Genomic DNA, 19,867 nt, shown 5'->3' with positions numbered 1-19,867 from the left:
TACTAAAACAGTTACTGTTCTGTTTTCCATTACTTGAAATCTAAAACCTTGATCTGGTCCATATGGTACATGCTATTGAACGTCTCAGGACTCTTTAAAGTTGATGGTGCTGGCTGATGGGACTTAACTTCTAAGAACAGCTGCCTCTTTGGAAGCCTGTCTTGGTGGCTGTCATTTTGATAAAAGTTCTTTATTTTGAATTATTTGATATTTAATCTCAGCGTGAAAACATAAATCACTGCACTCAGGTAATAACACTTTAATTGATGTATTTTTTTCTCTCTTCAGAGTGATGTTCTTATCAGCTGTACAACCTGCCATAGTGAATTTCCATCCCGGAATAAACTTTTTGACCATCTGAAGGCCACAGGTCATGCGAGAGCACCTTCATCATGTTCTTTAAACAGTGTAACAAGTAGTCGAAGCAAGAAAGAGAAACGTAAAAACAGATAGAAATTCTGTCAACACTTTTTCTTTTTGATTGTTTCTAGATTTTAAAACCAAAAACTGAACTGAAATCATCTAAACAGTTAAAATTTCAGTGATCTGCAATTTATTGCATTGTGGAAGATTATTTTTTATCTTGTAAAAACATTTTTTCGTTTAATATATATATTTTTAAACATTTCATTAATGGTTGAATTCTACTTTGCCATCTGAATTGACTTGAATGTCTCAAAACAGGTAAATATTGTAAAGTATGCATTCTTGATTTCTCTTGGCTCATGTGAACAGAAATGTACAGGGAGAATTAAATTATTTTAACACATACAGATGCTCCTTTCTGTTTTGTTTTGTGGAATTCACATAGTATTTTCACATGATTCAATGCTTTTGTATTGTTATACTTCATGATCTGTCAAAGACAGATTGTTTTAAAATCATCGTAGAGTTTTTTTTCCCACTTGATAACATGACTCCAGTTCTGGCTTTCAAATTATTTCTAAATAATCTATTGTTGATTACTGTTATTTTTTTCTTCAAGGACAGTGATAGGTAGAAACAAATTGAGCATACATAGTTATATTTCAAGACTAATACCTCTTCAAGGTGTCACTGTTGATTTTGAGATTTTATAGGTAATTATCAGTAAGGTAGATCTTTGGTGTTTTGCTCTGATTTAAATCGTGGAGGTGGGGCGCCTGGGTGGCTCAGTCGGTTAAGCGTCCGACTTCGGCTCAGGTCATGATCTCACGGTTCTTGAGTTCGAGCCCTGTGTCGGGCTCTGTGCTGACAGCTCAGAGCCTGGAGCCTGCTTCTGATTCTGTCTCTCTCTGTCTCTGCCTCTCCCTTACTCACGCTCCGTCTCTGTCTCTCAAAAATAAATAAATGTAAATTGTGGAGGTGGAAGCAAATTAATGAAGATGTTGCTTCCTTCTTTGACACAGTGACAGCCATAAAGCATTATGGATCAAGGTGGTGGATGGTTCAGATTTTATACCGACTTTTTAAAAAAGAATATTCTGCCTTGGGGTTTGTTTTTTCACTATTTTCAAAAGTTTTTAATTTTGTTTTTTTCATCATTTAATGGAAGACACTTTTTAATAAAAGTTTTTTCATAGGGCTGATATTTATGCCATGCATTCTATAGCAAAGATGAATATTGACTCAAAGGAAATCTGGAGAATTGTTGAAAGTGAGTGTGGTCAAGTATATGGACCAGTGATGAGCCAGATTTTAGGATGAGGATGGATTAAGTAGGCAGTTCTTCTAGTTGGCCTTGAGAGTAACTCTGAACTCACTAGCTTAAAATATATACTTTCTGTTGAGCAAAGTTCTCTCCTTATGTCCTTGAATCCTCAAATGAAGGAATCTTCAATTATGCATGAGCTCTAGAACCTGAATCTCCGATGGCAAGGACTTTCCTGAAAGTCTCATGGGATAGTATTGAGCTCAATCATTCTGTGTGCTTGACTTGAAAATATGCATTTGTATTTTAATTTTTAATTGTTTCCTTCTTCATTTAGAGATATAAGTAGATTCTCTTTATCTTTTTTCCTTTTTGTTTCTAACTTCTATCACTAACTTCTCCTAATTGACGTTTCTTGTCCTTTTCTTGTCCCTTCAGGGAGAATAGCAGCCAGGTCACAGGGCTCTTCCTCCCAGGCTTGATCTGAAAACGTGCCCCCCTCCTCTAACAGAACGAGGTGGATTGGCTGTAATTATGAATAGGAATATTGATGAGCAGGAGGACATACTGACTGCATGTACACTAAAAATGTGAAGTCCTCTTGAAATGCCCTATAAATGCCCTTCAGACTTTTTGCTTTCGCTTGTAACCACCATGCAGGTGTTCAGTTTCTGCTTCATGTGAGGGTTGGTAGGGCTTACTTGTCACTTTTATTCTGATTGGCAAAACTCAACCAGATTTTGAAGGGATCTTCATCAGCTGTGATTAAAAGTTAGAGCTCATTTGTAGTCCTGTGCATGTAATGCTGACCAGTTGTTTAACTTCTCCGAATTTCTTTCTCCTCATCTCTAACAGTTCTTAGCATAATATTGTCTCCCTTTATCTTACAGGATTATTACAAAGGGCAGATAAGATAGTATTATGAAAGTGCTTTCTAAATACAAAAGCTTTATATAGAATGTTGAATTTAAATGCGTTAAATCTTTTTTAGTTAAATTTAGTTGAATTAAATGTGTATTAAGTTTTTTGGGAATGTCCTTCCTATATACTAATCTACTTCTGAAGAGGAAAACAGCAACATGTATTATGCTGAAGGTAAAAGGTTATTTTTGGTGAATCATAGACATTCTATTTCATTTGTCTGAAGGAAAACAGAATAGTCTAAAATACACGAGCACGTACCTTACATTGATCTCATTAAAGGTCAGTGGTAACCATCACCTTGACTGAAATAAGTTGAGGTATGGAAGATGGATGGAATGTGGGTTCTGTGAGGAGAGGGTTAGGGCAGATCCCATATTCTCTCCGTAATTCATTGAGTGGCGCCAAAGCTGGGGTTCTCTAGAAAGCCCAGTGAGACTTTTTCTGTTTCAGAATAGGAGCAGTATCCTTACTTAGCAAAAGTACACGATGGGAAAATAGAACTGCATCAAAATAAAAGCTCTTTGTAGGATGGTAGGCAGCACAAGTAAAAAGACAAGTCTCAGACTGGGAGAAGTTGTTTGCAATATGTATAAGTGACAGGATTAGTATCCAGAATACATGAAAAAGTCCCTCCTACAAATCAGTGAGCAAATGACAACCATGTATTAATTAATACCTCAGTTCTCAAACTTTTTTGGTCTCAAGACCTCTTCACACACTTAAAAATTGAGAACTCCACAGAGTGTGTGTGTATGTTTAGGTTCTATCTATTGATACTTACTCTCCTAGAAATTAAAATAGAAGAATTTTTAAAGTATTAAAAATAGTACAGGTTATGAAATTACACAGTTATGAAAAAGAACTTTCAAAGTTTAATGAGAGGAATTGGCTTAACATTTCTGAAAACTTCTTTGTCTAGCTTAATGAAAGATAGCCAGATTCTCAAATTGGCTTCTGCAGTCGGTCTGTTGCTCTGTGTTTGGTTAAAATATATGAAGAAAATGGAGCTTCACATGGGTCGGAAATTGGAAAAGGAAGGACCTTGGGGCCAGTTTGGAATCCCCAGGGTCCTCACATGACACCGAGACCACATTAGAAAAGTGAATAAAAATTTGAACAGAAAAAACTTGAATAGTTTAAAAATATGAAAAGATGATCATCGTTACTGATAACCAGGGGACTATGACTTAATTTTTGTTTCATGCTTTCAGACCGGCAGAAGGCAAAAAGTCTCACAAGATCAAGATTGAATGTTAGGATGAAGAAATGAAAATTGATTTCTTCTGAAGTAAAATTGATTCAGTTCGATGATGTCTGTGAAAGTTGAAGATATGGATAGCCTGTGACCCTTGGCTCTGTGACCCTGGGCACATAACTAGAGTCTCCCTTCTCAGAGTCCACAGAGCTGCAGTGTGGACTTCACCTGGGAACTCTCTCTCGAGTGCAGCTCTCCGGTTCCGCCCGGGACTTGCCGTGTGACCATCTGTTGTTAACAAGATTTCTCAGGGGATTCCTACCCTCCTTGAAGCTTGAGGAGCAGTACTCAGAGACCCTTGCGTGTGTGTACAGGGCACATTATTACTACATGGACGCTCACAGCTAAATTGTTTTAAAATACTTAAATGTCCATGAACAAGACAATGGGTATGTCCATGAACAAGACAACTGAGGCCTATTTATAAGTGGGCAAACAATTGAGCAGTTAAAATGAGGGAACTTGATCTGTAATACCAGTGGATAGCTGTTGAAAAAATGTTGGGTGAGAATAAGCCAATCGGAAGATGAAACGTATGCCATTTATAAAGTTTTTAAAAATACTGTTGTTGTCTATGAAGAGAAAGTAGAGAAACCTCGCTGGGAAGCACTGATGAGAAAAGTAATCACCTCCAGAAAAGGGAGAGTAACGGAATCGGTGCGGCAGCAGGAGGGACCTCATCTCAGTCCTTTTTTTTCTCAGATCTGGAGGAAAATATTAGCATTTGTTATTTCTGGATGGTGGGTAGTGAGGGTTAAGCCGATTTTCATGAAATACTTCAAACAGAACTCTGAGTTAATGTTTCCCTTCTGGCCAGCAGAAAATACACCCTCACGAAAGGGGAGAGGAAGGGTTTAAGATCTCCATTTTACTCCTGGCATGTTTTGTAAGCACATGGTGGAAGAGGCTTTTACAGCCTCTCAGTCCCCTTCTTCCCTCAAACTCTGATATCTTGTTGGCACAAAGCCACCCAGCACATAACGATCATCTTCCCAGCCTCCCAACAGCTAGATATCAGTAAGTTCTGGCCAGTGATTTGAGCAACTCTTGGGACGTGCCCTTCAAGGCGTGGGATGTCATTATTCCTTCCTCTTGCGGGCTTACAGGAAGAGGTAGCAGCCGGAGCTCTAAGCCCAGTCTGGGACCATGAGTCCTTCCGGGGCAGAGCAACTAAAGCACAGGAGCTTGACGCCTCAGAGGGACTCTCCAAGCCCCAGACTACCTACCTCTGCACCCCAGAGAAATCTCCCACGTTACAGAAGCCTCTGTTGTTTGGGGCTTTGGGTCACAGGTGACTCAAGCCCTGACTGATTTGGCATGTGCACGGTCACCTAAATGAGAGGTATGACTTCAACAGTGGCCAGGACATGGGCTCTTAACTCTGGAAGGGCTTAGATCAAATTCCAATGCCAGCATTAACTAGATGACCTTGGGCAAGTCGACTATTCAAACACTTTAAGGCTTTTTTTTTTTTTTTTTTTTAATCCGTAAACTAGGGATGAGACCAACCTTGCAGAACTACAAAGGTTAAAGCTTTAGGGGTGAATACCACGCTTGCACATCCTAGGCATTCAGTATCTGCTAACCATTACTTCTTTCCAATGACCTCTTCTGCTTTAAGTTTTCTTGCTTTAGCGTCACCTGGGTGGCTCAGTCAGTTAAGCATCTGACTTTGGCTCAGGTCATGATCTCATGGTTCGTGAGCTCAAGCCCCACATTGGGCTTTCTGCTGTCAGCAGAGAGCCTGCTTTGGATTCTCTGTCTCCCTCTCTCTCTGCCCCCCCCCCCACCAAGTAAATAAACATTAAAAAAATCGTTTTCTTGCTTTAACTGTTGTCTTTAATTTCTGAAATAATCCAAACAATGAAGTGGTAATGTGGAGAGAAGTCCATGATTATATCGATCCTCTAGTGTATTAAAAAAGAAAAGTACTACTGTATATGTTAAAACTTTCTGGCCTAATGGGGAAAAAATCTGTACAGGCTGAAGCTGACAATTTGCTATTTCAGTGCTGTTGTGTGACATCAGTGGAAACTGTCCTGAGGATCAGTGATTTAATTACGTTGGAAGGCTCAGCACATTTGTATACAGATAATTACTTTGCCATTAAAGCCACTCAGGGCCCCAACATCATGAATGTCCTTTCAGATACAGGGTGCCTTCTGAAAATAGAAAAGGCTCAAATTATCCTTTGCACTACAAATCATTTGGATGTCACTTAGAGAAAGCTTCTAACGATTTCTAAAATTGGAAAGATCCTCTTCGCATTTGGGTGACATGGTATCTATACATCTCTTCAGGGGCTTTTTTTTTTTTTTTTTTAACATTTTTTAATTTATTTTTGAGAGACAGAGATAGAGCATGAGCAGGAGAGGGGTAGACAGAGAGGAAGACAGAATCCGAAGCAGGCTCCAGGCTCTGAGCTATCAGCACAGGGCCCGATACAGGGCTCAAACTCACGGACCGCGAGATCGTGACCTGAGCCAAAGTCTGACGCTTAACTGACTGAGCCACCCAGGCTCCCCTCTCTTCAGGTACCTCTATTCAAATTTAATAAGAACTCCTAGTTTTGTGAATCCAAAGGTAACCATATTCTCGGCGTGTCCTGAAGCGGAATTTCCAACAGAGTTGCTTGTCAGAAGTGCCAGAGGAGGATGCCTGTGGCGGGGCGCGGGAGTGACCCTGAGTGACAGCGGGGGCCTGGGCTGGGCCTCTCTACCTGCACTTCCAGAGAAGGCCAGAGCAAGCTGGCACCACTCCACCCGTCCCCACTCCGGGCTCACTCCAAAGCTCTGTTTCCCAGCAACCTAGTGTGGAGGACATCTCTGTTTGTCCTTCATTCCCGAAACGATCCTTCTGTTCCGATGTGCTGGGAGCAGGTGGGAAGCACTTGCTGAGTGTCTTAGTCCTGCGTTCATGTTGCGGCCAAGACTGTCAGGGCCGATTTGGCCTATTTCTGTTGTGGAGCTTGACCTTCAGTTTTCAGTAAGGAGCAACGGTTTCTCAAACATTGACTCTGTGTTTGTTTGAAACTTGTGTGTTTGAACAACAGAATTATGAAATGCTGTTTGCGGAAGGTCCAGAATACGAAAAGGAAGACAAATGTCCCCTGAGGTCCCACACATACCAACATTGTAATATATCCTCCCAAGACTATTTCTAAGCACGTAGAGATACTTAGGAAAAATAAACCAACTGAACTTGTCCCCTAGATACTGTTTTATAACTTCCCTTCTGCTTGTGTACATGCTCTATGTCAACTATTATATATCCTTATCACTTTCAAGACTGAATGATATATGATTATATATGGTTGATATAATTGATCATTTAGGTTTTAATTTTTTTTTTTAATGTTTATTTTTGAGAGAGAAAGAAAGAGTACGAGTAAGGGAGGGGCAGAGACCAAGGCAGACAGGATTGGAAGCAGGCTCCAGGCTTTGAGCAGTCAGCACAGAGCCCAAAACAGGGCTCGAACTCACAGAGGGCAAGATCATGACCGGAGCCACAGTCGGAGGCTTAACTGACTGAGCCACCCAGGTGCCCCAAGGGATTACCCATTTAAAGCATTGATCAGCACTGCCCGACTGCCTTCTCCAAAAATTGAATCTGCCTATATTCTACTCATAGTGCATGAGAGAATGAATAACTTTCGTCAATATGGCAAGGTCAAACCCTAAAACTGTCACAATACATCTTCAACATAAACTGAGCCGAAAGAGTTGAAAATTGTTTTGAGAGACATCATTTTCTTCTGTATATCAAATAGGCTTGTCCTTGCTTTCTGCTAGTGACATCAGGATGCACCATGACAGCCGCAGTTGGCCTTTGGGAACAGGGTGAGTGAGTGACACGGTGTGACCAGCAAACTGTGACAGGGCAGCATTGGAACCTCACAACAGCCTCCCACCATGTTCACATCCAACACCAAATATTTAGGCTTCAATGTAATTCCAGGATACCAACATGGATGATGAGATATTTGGGGGGTTTATTTTTTTTAATATTAAATATAATTTATTGTCAAATTGGTTTGCATACAACACCCAGTGCTCATCCCAACAGGAGCCCTCCTCAATGCCCATCACCCACTTTCCCCCTCCCCGCCACCCCCCATCAACCCTCAGTTTGTTCTCAGTATTTAAGAGTCTCTTAATGGTTTGCGGATGATGAGATATTTTGATCGTGTCCCGCTTTGACCTGTTTCTTCCTGGTCTTTCTTGGTTACCTTCCCCGAACAAAAAGCAAGCCCACGGCAGCCAATGTTGAAAACGTCTTTTGAGGTCCTGGTGGTTTTGCTTTCATCAGTCTGTGCAAAGTGGAGCCTTCTCACTTCTCAGGAAGCTTTGCCGCCAAAGGAGCCGGAGATGCCCCCTGGGTCCTCTGGGGAGGGGCCAGGTGATCTCAAAGTCCTCGCTCACTCAACAGCTGAAAAAAAGCTCGGTACTGCGTGCATCTGCTTTCTCCCCAGACACGAACTGTGTGTTGAAAAGGTAGCACAGATGAGGATTGCAAACCACTACAAGGAGTTTTGAGGAGAAATCCCCTCATGCAAGGTGGGGACGCCCAGCCGCAGCTACTTACTGGCTGAGATGAGTGTGTTCTGCAATCTGGTCACCCCGACAGAAGCTTGTGCGGCTGGGGAGACATGTCCATGGGGCTCTCCTCTCCATCCTCTGCAGGTACCGTTAACTCGGGCCCCCTTGGTTCCAGTGTTCAACACCCTCAGGCAGGATCCGGTGTCCGCCCCCAAATCCTGGAATCTCCCTCCTGGGTCCCTCCTCATCCTGTTGCCCAGGGATCCCGCCCTCCTCATTTCCTGGAGAACAGTGAGTAAATCCTCAGACATGGTGGCTATTTGAGAAAGCAGGTATGTGAGGAGCCTTTTGAGATACCTCAAAACCAAGAGGTAGGGATAGCTCTTCCCTCCACTTACGATCAGGGTTGAGGGTGGAGGTGTTAGATCCACGTGGGTTCAAATCTCAGCTCTAGAATTTCATTTATGAGGTTTGTTAACCATGGAACATTAGTTCAGAGCTTTAAGCCTGTTTCCTTTAGAGTAAAATAGAAGTGACTAATGTTACGTCATGGCTTAGTGGTTAAAACCATGAAATCTCAGGGCGCCTGGGTGGCTTAGTCGGTAAAGCCTCCAACTCTTCATTTCCGTTCAGGTCATGATCTCCTGGTTCTTGAGTTCGAGCCCTGCAACCGTCTCTGTGCTAGCAGCACGGAGCCTGCTTGGGATTCTCTCTCTCCCTCTCTCTGTCCCTCCTCCCACTCTTACACACTCTCTCCCAAAATAAAGAAATAAACTAAAAGAACCTCATGAAATCTCATATACAAATGGCCTAGCAGAGTGCTTGGCAGAGATGCTTATTAAATCCTGGTTTCCATTCTGGTTCCCTTCCCCCTGCGGTGCCCTAAGGAGCATGGATTTACTCACCAATCAATGTTTCCCCAGATCTCCCTCAAAGCACGCATTCTTCTCTGGATCTCGATTTCTTTTTTTGTTTTTTTTTTTTGTTTTTTTTTGTTTTTTTATTTATTTTTGGGACAGAGAGAGACAGAGCATGAACGGGGGAGGGGCAGAGAGAGAGGGAGACACAGAATCGGAAACAGGCTTCAGGCTCCGAGCCATCAGCCCAGAGCCTGACGCGGGGCTCGACCTCACGGACCGCGAGATCGTGACCTGAGCTGAAGTCGGACGCTTAACCGACTGCGCCACCCAGGCGCCCCATGGATCTCGATTTCTTTGCCATTTTATGAGGAAGCAGAAGTGTGACCCGAGTTCTCTCGTCCTGGGGCCACTGCAAGGGGCAGTTATGGTGACCTCCAGCCCCGGGACTCCAGCTCCGCGTCCTTAGTGGCCCTGCGCGAGGGCTGAGCATCCCAGAAACATAGAAAACCGGGGCCCTCTCCTCCTACTGGAGACTCGGAAGCCCTTTTGCTTTGGAAATATCCACCAACTCCCTGGGATCCTCAGCGAGAACAGGCATGTGCAAAAGCCAAGGAATGTCTGTTTTACTTTGACCCTTGCTGCCCTCGTGCCACTCTGTAATTCACTGCACTGCTCTCTACTGCGTGGAGGCCCGTGTGCTTCAGGGAACGTGGACTTGAATCCCAGCACTGCCTCTCACCAGCTGTGTGACCTTGAGTCAAGTACTTAAGCTCACTGTGCTCTAGCTTCTCCTCCTGTAAAACGAGGGTAATGGTATTTTATTACTTTCCTCTTCTGCTGTAATGAATGACCACAGACTTGGTGACTGCAAACGACCCAAATTTCTTCTCTTACAGTTCTGGAAGCCAGAAGTCTGCAGGGGGTCTCATCGGTTGGGGTCAAGGCATCGATCGGCAGGGCTGGTTCCTTCCCGAGGCCCCAAAGAAGTGTGCGTTTTCCGGCTTCTAGAGGCCGCCCGCGTTCTTGGCTCGCGGCCCTTACCATTTTCAGAGGCAGCAGCAGCAGCAAGCTGTCACCCTCCGACTCTGATCTTCTTCTTCCACTTACAAGGACCCTTGTAATGATGGACCTGCCTGGATCACCCGGGATGATTTCCCATCTCAAGATCCTCGATCACCTCTGCAAACTCCCTTTTCTCGTATGAGGAAACATATTCACGGGGCTTGGGGATGAGGATACAGATACCTTTGGGGCAGCAGGCGCGTTACCTGCCTACCACAGGCACCTGACTCAAGGCGCCGTTGCAGAGACTGAGCCCATTGATAATGTCTGCGAGGCAGGAAGCCCCAGGCACTCAGCCCAAGCCCGATTGCCCTGGGCTGCTGAGTCTTGGGCTTCAACTAGACTGTAGACTCCTTGAGGGCAGGTAGGGGCTCTGTCCTCCTTTTCTGTCTTCCGTCGTACCTGACATAGCGCTGGCACCACAGGACCTGCTTCAGAAATACTTCCCGAACTGGATTCCAAGCAAATGCAGAGCACACATAGAGAAAGCGGAACGTGGTAACAGTGCCCTGGCCACTCACTGTGTTACAGTCTGTGGAAGACGGATGGGCATCAGCAGAGTGTTTTCTGGATGTAGCACATGCTGAGTCCTCGTGTGGTTTCGCTCAAGGCTGTACTGATGGGATGATTCCTGTACGTACTCTTTCTCAGTAGAGCCGAGCTTGGCTGAGTTCACACAACACAAAACCATCTAAGGAGACTGCTCTGTTCTCCATCAGCAGAGCACAGACCCTCACTTGCCCTATATGCACATGATGAGAAGTTGATCCATTAAAACCTGAATATCCAAGCCAGGAGCATTGCGCTAGCCTAGTGTCCTCCATCAGGCTCGGGATCGAATGCCTTTCCTCTGTCAGTATTGACATGGCCCTTCTAATGTGAAATCACATGCAGCTTTGGGATTAGGGAAGCATCCAATTTTTTTTTTTTAAGAAATTTGAAATTTACCAGCTTCCTAATATTTTTTTCAGACCCTTCTGTTCTTTGTAGGAGACAGATTCAAAGCAGCATTATACTAGGGCAAGTGCAGGGGATTCACTAATCTCCCAGTCCTGCTGAGTGAAACTGTCCAGCCTCTCTCTGCCCCTGTCCTCACCCTGGAGGAGAATGTGTGGTTCTTTGATTGGAGGGTTTGGCAGAGGACCCGGGCGTTGGCACCTTGGCCCTCTGCTCTTCTTCTCTGGGTTGGCCAGTGTACCTGTGCAGTGTGAGTGGTCCGGTCTTCCAGTCCCACGGTGAGGGGAGCAAATGGGTGAAGCCTCTGCTCACACAGCAGGGGTGGCCGTGCAGTGCCGCTGTGATAGATGGTCTCTAACTCACTCTGGAGTTCGTCAATGAGGAGCCATTGTTGCCATGCACCTTCAACTGATGGATAACAAACCTGATATTTTGATGCTCATTGGCTTTGGTCCATTTTCTCTCAATTGGTTTAGAACCCAGTTGGAAAAAAGAATGCTATATAGTGGGTTCCCCCTAAGGCTCAGAAGTCCAAGGGTGCCTTTTGCACTTATAATTAGGCACACCCTAGAATTTATGGCACCTGAGAGAGGAGAACAAATGGGGCCCCACACGCCATAGGTCTCAAAGTTATAAATCAAGCTAACAAACTATTAAGTTAAATATGGTTTATCCTCCTACCCTGTTATAACTTTATAGTGACCTAAAAGGTCGGGTTCAAATTTTTTTTTAATGTTTGTTTATTTTTGAGAGAGTGCAAGCAGGGGAGGGGCAGAGAGAGGGGGACAGAGGATTTGAAGGAGGCTCTGGGCAGACGACAGTGAGCCTGATGTGGGGCTCTAACTCATGAACGGCCAGGTCATGAACAGAGCCAAAGTTGAATGCTCAACCAACTGAGCCCCCCACGTGCTCCTTGGGGTCAAATGTTGAGTTCTCAGGTTCCTCATTCCCGCATTCCCTACCAGAGATTGGTGGCCTGGGAGACCTGACCCCCAACCTCTCATCCCCATCTCTCCCCACCCTTAGCTCCGTCCTGCTTCGCACAGGTATCCCAGCGCTCATGTCCATGTTCCATATAAACTCCTGCAACCAGTTGCCCTAGGAGAAGACCCATGTAGACCCCGCACATGAGCTTGGAGCTATTTGTGCAGGGGATGTCGGGGTTCTGGGGAACTGGGTATGTGGATTATAGCCTAGAACTTCAGAGCCTTGTGGATCCCTTGATCTCCAGGGAGGAACATGGCCAAAGGAAGGCCAGACCGGGACCCCTCTGTGGCTGAGGGCCCGGAGCAGGAGCCCCTGGTTCCCCTCACATTGCTTCAGAGCAATGTTAAGTGACTCCTCTTCCATGAAGGTTTCCTACTATCTCCTCAGTCAGAGTAAGTTTTTCTTCCTTTGAGCTCCTCTACCATTTGATACTTACATTCTTCCCCCAAAGCCAAACAAGGGAACTTTTGGAAGGGTACACTCCATTCACCACTTTCAAGGAGCCTGCTCCTGAAATCAGTCTATACTGCACAACCCAAGGCAGCAGAAATACTTAGTGAGGGGGTGTTGCCTCTTTTGATCCCCTCATCCATTCCCAAATGGATACTTCAGCTTCTCAGACTCAGGTCTTATTTTCTTTAAAACTTAATTAACCTTAAGTGTAATTCTTAGCCATTGTCAGTATTACAACAGCATCAACTCATGAACGAATGAAGTAATACCCTCTCCCCGTTATCACCCTTTCGGGGTATATGTGTGGGGGAGGGTCTGATAATAGCATTATAGATTTTTAAATAGTCTATCTTGGAATTTTAGGAGTTGGTTTATTTCTCCTGTGGAAGCCTTAACATCTAAAACTTCACTGTTATTTTTCTAATGCCTGGCAACCTTGTTAAGCAAAATCTCCCCATCTCCTAACCATTTAGCATTTGCACCTGAGACTTTCCTTATATGCCATCAGAACTTCATCACGGGATGGAAAACGATGTAATCTAAGAGCAGACTGACTGGTAGAATGCCGAGAAACCATAATCAGTGCGGATTTATTGAGGATTGCTCTGAGGCAAGCCTAGGTCTGGTCTTCAAGTGGCTAAGGGAAGTCTAAGGCGTTTACTGATACCTTCGAGGAAAGAAAGTCTTCCATGTTCCCAGGTCTGTGAGACTCACTTTCCAACTGCCCACATCATCATCCTTACAGCCACTTAGAAACCTGCCTGTTCTCCAGAAGACCTTAGACATTGGGGCTGAGCAAGTCTGCAACAATGCCCCGAAGTCAGAGAGCTCAGACACTTCAAAAACACTGCCTTCATCTCTGTTTCCAGGAAAAGCTATACCAAAGCCCTCTCAATGTATCTGCTGCTTCTTAAAAGTTTCAGGGAGCCGCAAAATGCTAGAGCTGATAGAGATCTTCAAGTTTATCTATCTAGTTCAACCTGCTCATTTTACAGATGAGAGAACTTGCTTCAGGGAAAAGACTGTCCCCTACTTTGGCAATGGCACTCCGTGGACAGTGATCCGGCATCACTGCCGGTATTTCCATTTACTTATATGTGTCTTGGTACCTTTCCTTGCTCCAAGAGGCATTGGAGACCAAATGTGTGGTACTGAGAAACCCATACATGAAGAGAAGACATGGATTTCCTGTGCTTCAGTGAATGTTTATCTCTCACCCAGATACGGAGAAATGAGTCCTGTTCGCTTTAAAGCAGCCTAATCCCTGTGTCATTGCCTTCCTTTATGTAATACAAATCTCTGTATTAATCCTTGACTCTGTGCCTGCTGGAAGAAATGTCCCCTATGCACAAGCATATTCTTTTCAAAAATGTTTAAACTCGTAGCATTTACCATTTTAATCACCTCCAAGTGCACAGGTCGGTGGCATTAAGCACCTTCACAGTGTTGTGCAACCACCCCTGCTCTCCATGTATCCGTTTTCATCATCCCACATGGAAACTCTGTACCTGCCAACCAGTCATTTCCCATTCCTTCCTCCCCCAACCCTTGGTAACCTCTTTTACACTTGCTAGCTCTGTGAATGTGCCTGGTCTAGGTTCCTCACATATGCGGAACCATGCAATATTTGTCCATTTGTGACTGGCTGATTTCACTCAGCATAATGTTTTCACGCTTCCCCCAGGTGGTGGCAGGTGACAGGATCTCCTTCCTTTTTAAGACTGAACACTATTCCACTGTATGCATATGCCACGTTTTGTGTATCCATTCATCCAAAAAACACTTGGGTTGTTTCCACCTTCTGGCTATTACGAATTATGCTGCTATAAACATGGTTCCACAATTCTTTCAATTCACTTGGATATATACTCAGAAGTGGAATTGCTGGATCCTATGGTAATTCTGTGTTTCACTTTTTGGGGAGCTAACACACTGGTTGCATAATGGAAAACATTCCCACCAGTAATGTACAAGGTTCCCGATTTTTACATATCCTCCCCAATACTTTCTCTTTTTTCTTTGTGCGTGCGTGTGTGTGTGTGTGTGTGTGTTTTAAGTAATAGCCATCCCTACAGGTATAAGTGGTATCTCATTGTGGTTTTGATTTGCATTTCCCTAATGACTAGTGATCTTGAGCTTTTTTTTTTTTTTTTTCCATGTGCTTATTGGCCACTTATATATAATCTTTAGAGAAATGTCTAGGTAAGTCTTTTTCCCATTAAAAAACTTTCTTTAATGTTTATTTTTTTTGAGAGAGCACAAGTCGGGGAGGGGCCTAAGGAGAGGGGACAGATTATCCGAAGTGGGCTCCAGGCTGATATCAGCAAGCCCGACGTGGGGCTCAAATTCACGAACCGCGAGATCATGACCTGAGCTGAAGTCGGACGCTCAACCGACTGAGCCGCCCAGGCACACCCTTTTGCCCATTTTTGAGTTGGTTTGTTTTGTTGTTGTTGAGTTGTAGAAGTTATTTATATACTCTTGATACCTAGTCCTTATCAGATATCTTATATGCAAACATATTATCCCATTCTGTGGTCTATCTTTTCACTCTCTTGATAGTGCTGTTGATGCACAAAAGCTTTGCATTTAGAATAAACCCAATTTATTTTTTCTTTTGTTACCACAACTAAGAAATTGTTGCCAAATACAATGTCATAAAGGCTTTTATCTGTGTTTTCTTCTAAGATCTTTAGTGTTTTAGCTCAATGTTTAAGTCTTTAATCCATTTGGGGTTGATTTTTGTATATGTTGTACGGAAAGGATCCAGCTTTATTCTTTTGCATGTGGGTATCCAGTTTCTCCAACACCATTTGTTGAAAAAATTATCCTTTCTCCATTGAATGGTCCTGGCACCCTTGTCAAGAATTAATTGACCATATATGTGAAGGTTTCTCTCTGGGCTCTCTATTCTATTCTATTGGTCCAAAAATGTGTCTTCATGCTAGTAATAAGTTGTGCAGAAAACAAGAAATGTGAATTCTTCAACTTTGTTCTTCTTCAAATATATTCCTTTAAAATCGTGCACCTAGAGAGCATACATTTCTGAAAGATATTTTCAAGAGTGGCAAAATCTGAGTCTTCAAAACTTTAATACAGAAACTAAACTGTTTCTGTGGTTCCCTTGTTGCACTAAAAGGATTGAATGAGGTGCTCCTGGGTGGCTCAGCCAGTTAAGCATCTGACTCTTGGTTTTGGCTCGGGTCATGATCTCAGGGTTTGGGAGATCGTAACATGGACCTCCATGCCAGGCCAGCTCCCTGCTGACAGGTCTGTGGAGCCTTCTTGGGATTCTGTCTCTTCCTCTTTCTGCCCCTCCCCTGCTTGGGCATGCTTGTGCTCTCTCTCTCTCTCTCTCTCTCTGTCTCAAAAATAAATAAATAAACATTTTTAAAAAAGGATTGAAAGAAAATACGTCTTGCTTCCTTGTACCCCAACCTACCAGCTCTCCCTGCAATCCCTCTGGAAGGGTTAGAAGAGTAAGGGAGGACTTGATTCTGGGTGTAAAGATGCTGCTTAAAGAAATACAAAAAGAGGTGTACAGGTAAAGGAAGGCAGTGCTCCTGGGAAAGGAAAAAGCTCCCTGCTCAAAAGAAGGTGGAGGGTAGAACATTGCTACAAAGAAGGAAGAAGGGGGGTTACTGGAGGCAGCTCCCAGGGTGTAGGGGTTGACTCCAGAGATGTTCCCAAGAATAAAGAGGGCCCTGAGGCCCAGGTTGGGGAAACTGACTCAGAACCACCCAGAGAGCATGGATCAAGCCCCTGTGCCAGGTCCTGGTGGGTAGCGGTGCCGAATGGAACTAGCTGGAATGGTGGTTTTTAATGACACCTCTGCTAAAGTTCACTTACTATACTGATGTACCCCTAGCACCATCACAGGAAGAAAAAAAAAACCCTAAAAATATTTTATTTCTGGCATAATTTCCATGCTCTCCTCCTACCTTTTGCTTTTTAAAAATTTGCTTCAAGTGGCAATCAATGATGCCTGCAAACTGGGACTTTTAGCTAGAGCAGAGAAAGAGTTAGATAACAGGAACAACCAATGGTTTAACTCTTGCATGGGGGAGGACGAGAATGGCTGGCAGGCTGGGCAAGATGACAAGGAAGGGAACAGACAGCAAGACAAAGAAGGCCCAAAGTGTACCAAGGGCTAGTGATGAAACTCCCAACCAGCCGTGACAGCCAGAGACAGGGCAGTTGGAGGAAGTGAAGAAGATGTAGCCAGCAGGTGCAGGGGGCAGCACAAAGGGATGGCAAGGAGGCAAGCCAGAATCAAAAGTTTGGTTAGGACTGGCTGGGGTAGGCTGGGAATTACAGGCACCAAGCACTTGAGAAGCCAGCTGGATCAACTTACACCCCCTGGGGCCCGGAGAGCCCACACGCCAGGGAGGAGGAAGAGAATGTAGGAGGAACCCACCCAGGGAGAAAAGTGCACGGAGCCCCTGACAGCAAGAGGCTGCAAGCCAGGGGAAGGCTTCCCTGGAGGCATGTTTGGGAGTCTTGGCATCTAGATAGTAAAAAGCCTGACATCATGGATCATGGATCTTGGATGAAATCACTCAAAGAATACGGGGGGGGGGGGGGGGGGGGAATAAGAGTTTAAGGTAAAAATCCCTGGGATATAGCAACATTTGGAAGCAAACTAGACAAAAACCAGTGCATGGGAATACTAAAGACTCAAGAGGTAGTAAGAGGACGGGAGAGTGTGGAGCCATTAAAAAAAAAAATTGGAAGAAGAGAATTTTTAGAAGAAGAATGTGACCAACAGTCTCAGCTGCCACAGAGCTTCCAAGTAAGGTGAGGGCTGAAGACATTCTGTGGAATTTAGCAGGTAAGGGGTTGTATTAGGGTTTTCCAGAGAAACAGAACCAATAGCATCTAGCTAGTTAACCATATATCCATCTATATAGATATATGTATATATTTATATATGCGGATAGAAATGTATCTATGTAGACAGATTTTCTATATGTATACATATATCTACACAGATAGATATATAGCTAAATCTAGAAAGAGACTCATTATAAGTTATTGGATCACATGATCAGGGAGGCTGGGAAGTCCCACAGTCTGTCATGTGCAGGCCGGAGACCCAGAGAAGCCAGCTGTATTTCGAAGGCCCAAGAACCCAGGAGAGGAGCCAAAGCTGCACTTTCCAGTCTGGGTCTGAGGGCCTGAGAAGCAAGAATGCTGGGCAGGAGGAGATCAATGTCTCAGCTCTAGTGGTCAGACAGAGACAGGGCACATCCAATCTTCCTCCACCTTTTTGTTCTATTCTGACCCTCAGCAAATGGCATGATGCCCACCCAGGCTTGGGAGGTCCATCTGCTTTCCTCAGTCCACCAATCTAAAGGCTAACTTCTTTGAAATCACTCTGACAGACACCCAGAAATAAGGGTTTATAAGATATCTGGAAATTTCATGGCCAGTCAAGTTCCCACATAAGAATAATCATCACAGGGGCTACCGGCAACTTTTATAAGAACAGGTATCTGGGAGCCAGCCTGCAGGGCACTGAGGAAGTGGAGGTGGGAGGTGAGGAAGGGATGGAGCAGCACCCCGGCAGCATAATTTTAGGAAGAGTGTTTGCAGAAAGGTTTTTTTTTTTTTTAATAGGAGAAAGAAGCACACCTAAAGGTTGAGGGGAAGGAAGGAGAAGAATGTAGAAGGGGAAAATCCAGCAGAGAATAAACAATTCATGCAGCAAAATCCTAGAGGACATGGATGCTTGAGGTGTGTGTGTGGGGGGGGGTTAAGGTTTCTATGAAATAACAACCCACCATCAACGTGCATGTGGTCTCTGTGATGGATGAGTAGGTGGTAGGTAGTGAGGCCTCGGGGCTCAGGAGGAGGGCAGCACTGCGGGTAGAGGACAGGAGGGTGAGCACAAGCCCTGGGAGTGGGGAGACTAGTGTGAACTCTGTGGTGTGAGTTGGGGACCTGAGAAGGCTAGGAATTGGGACACCCCTTAAACAAAGAAGGGAAGGTATCCGGGAACCATCTTGATTCCTCCTGTGCAAACTATGGTCTGCTTCCAATCATCAAAGGGCGACTTTCTTTCTTTCTTTTTTTATTTTTTATTTTTTATTAATTTTTTTTAACGTTTATTTGTTTTTGAGACAGAGAGAGACAGAGCATGAATGGGGGAGGGTCAAAGAGAGGGAGACACAGAATCTGAAACAGGCTCCAGGCTCTGAGCAGTCAGCACAGAGCCCGACGCAGGGCTCGAACTCACGGACAGCGAGATCGTGACCTGAGCCGAAGTCGGATGCTTAACCGCTGAGCCACTCAGGCACCCCAGGGCGACTTTCTTTCTAAAATACTCGCAGGTACTTTATTACTTGAAATTCTACACTGACATAATGTATTTCCAAATACGTATTTCTCTATGTTATATATGTTTCCAATTATATATTCCACATGTTTAAGAAGATAAACCTAAATATATAGGTTTCTTAATACACACACACACACACACACACACAAAACCCCGTATCACATGACTCATCGTTTATTTCAGATGCGCTCCTTGCTGCCTTAAACTGTTGGTGACATTGTAACATCTATGGGTAAAATGCACACATCACCAAGGGGAGTTGGTTTTTGCCTTTCCGTAAGGTGAGCTGTAAGGCAGATATGCAAGGATGGAGAAGACAAGGTCAGTCTGCCAGTAGTTTAGAGTCCAGTAAGGGACATGAGTTGTATACACAAGAATAGACATTAGCCCAAGCACCAGCTAAGGAAGTTGTGTCAAAAGGAAAGAGATGCCAAGGAAAGAGTTAATATTAGTTGAGCAGATGCTGGTGTATTTTCTTATTTATTCCTCTTAAGGGTTCCACGACGTTATATTATTCTCTTTGGAGACAGGAAGCTTCCGCTTAGAGAGGTGAATTTGCTGGAAACAAATCAAGTGGAGAGTACACAGACTCACTCCATTGCATCATGTTGTTCCGACTAATTAAAAGTTTCTGTTTTCACTAGTTGCTGTCCACAATGACCCTCCCAAACCAGTTCTTAATTAGATGGTTTTCTTGACATCTCTTTGTATGGCTGCTCTTCGTCATGTAATGCGGAATGACACTTCCAATTCTACCAAATGCTCCCTACGTCTGAATTGGTATAATGAAGACTTTGTTTCTGTGTTTTCACTCTTACGAAATTCGGTGGACCTTTCGCTTTTGTTGAGGTATTTTGTGGA

At 44.1% G+C, this 19,867-nt stretch overlaps 1 protein-coding gene across 2 annotated transcripts in view; it reads left to right on the top strand.

Annotated features, from left to right (window-relative positions):
* DNAJC21 (DnaJ heat shock protein family (Hsp40) member C21) overlaps positions 1–5,458 on the top strand; it is a 34,034-nt gene extending 28,576 nt beyond the window's left edge. Inside the window, exons 12-13 of one of the 2 annotated variants that reach the window (XR_006221279.1) lie at positions 289–684; positions 3,766–5,458. Coding sequence is in view for 1 of the 2 variants with exons in the window: in XM_042996659.1 (XP_042852593.1) it covers positions 289–453 (165 nt within the window). In the remaining variant the exon portion in view is untranslated. Of the gene's footprint in view, positions 1–288; positions 772–3,765 lie in introns of those variants that run through there. The other variant, XM_042996659.1, reaches the window with a different exon arrangement.
* The last annotated feature ends 14,409 nt before the right edge of the window (positions 5,459–19,867 follow it).

Source organism: Panthera tigris, chromosome A1 (assembly GCF_018350195.1).
Source record: "Panthera tigris isolate Pti1 chromosome A1, P.tigris_Pti1_mat1.1, whole genome shotgun sequence".
Taxonomy (NCBI): domain Eukaryota; kingdom Metazoa; phylum Chordata; class Mammalia; order Carnivora; family Felidae; genus Panthera; species Panthera tigris.
Note: the sequence above shows the minus strand (reverse complement) of the source record. Positions and strands in the feature narration are given on the sequence as shown.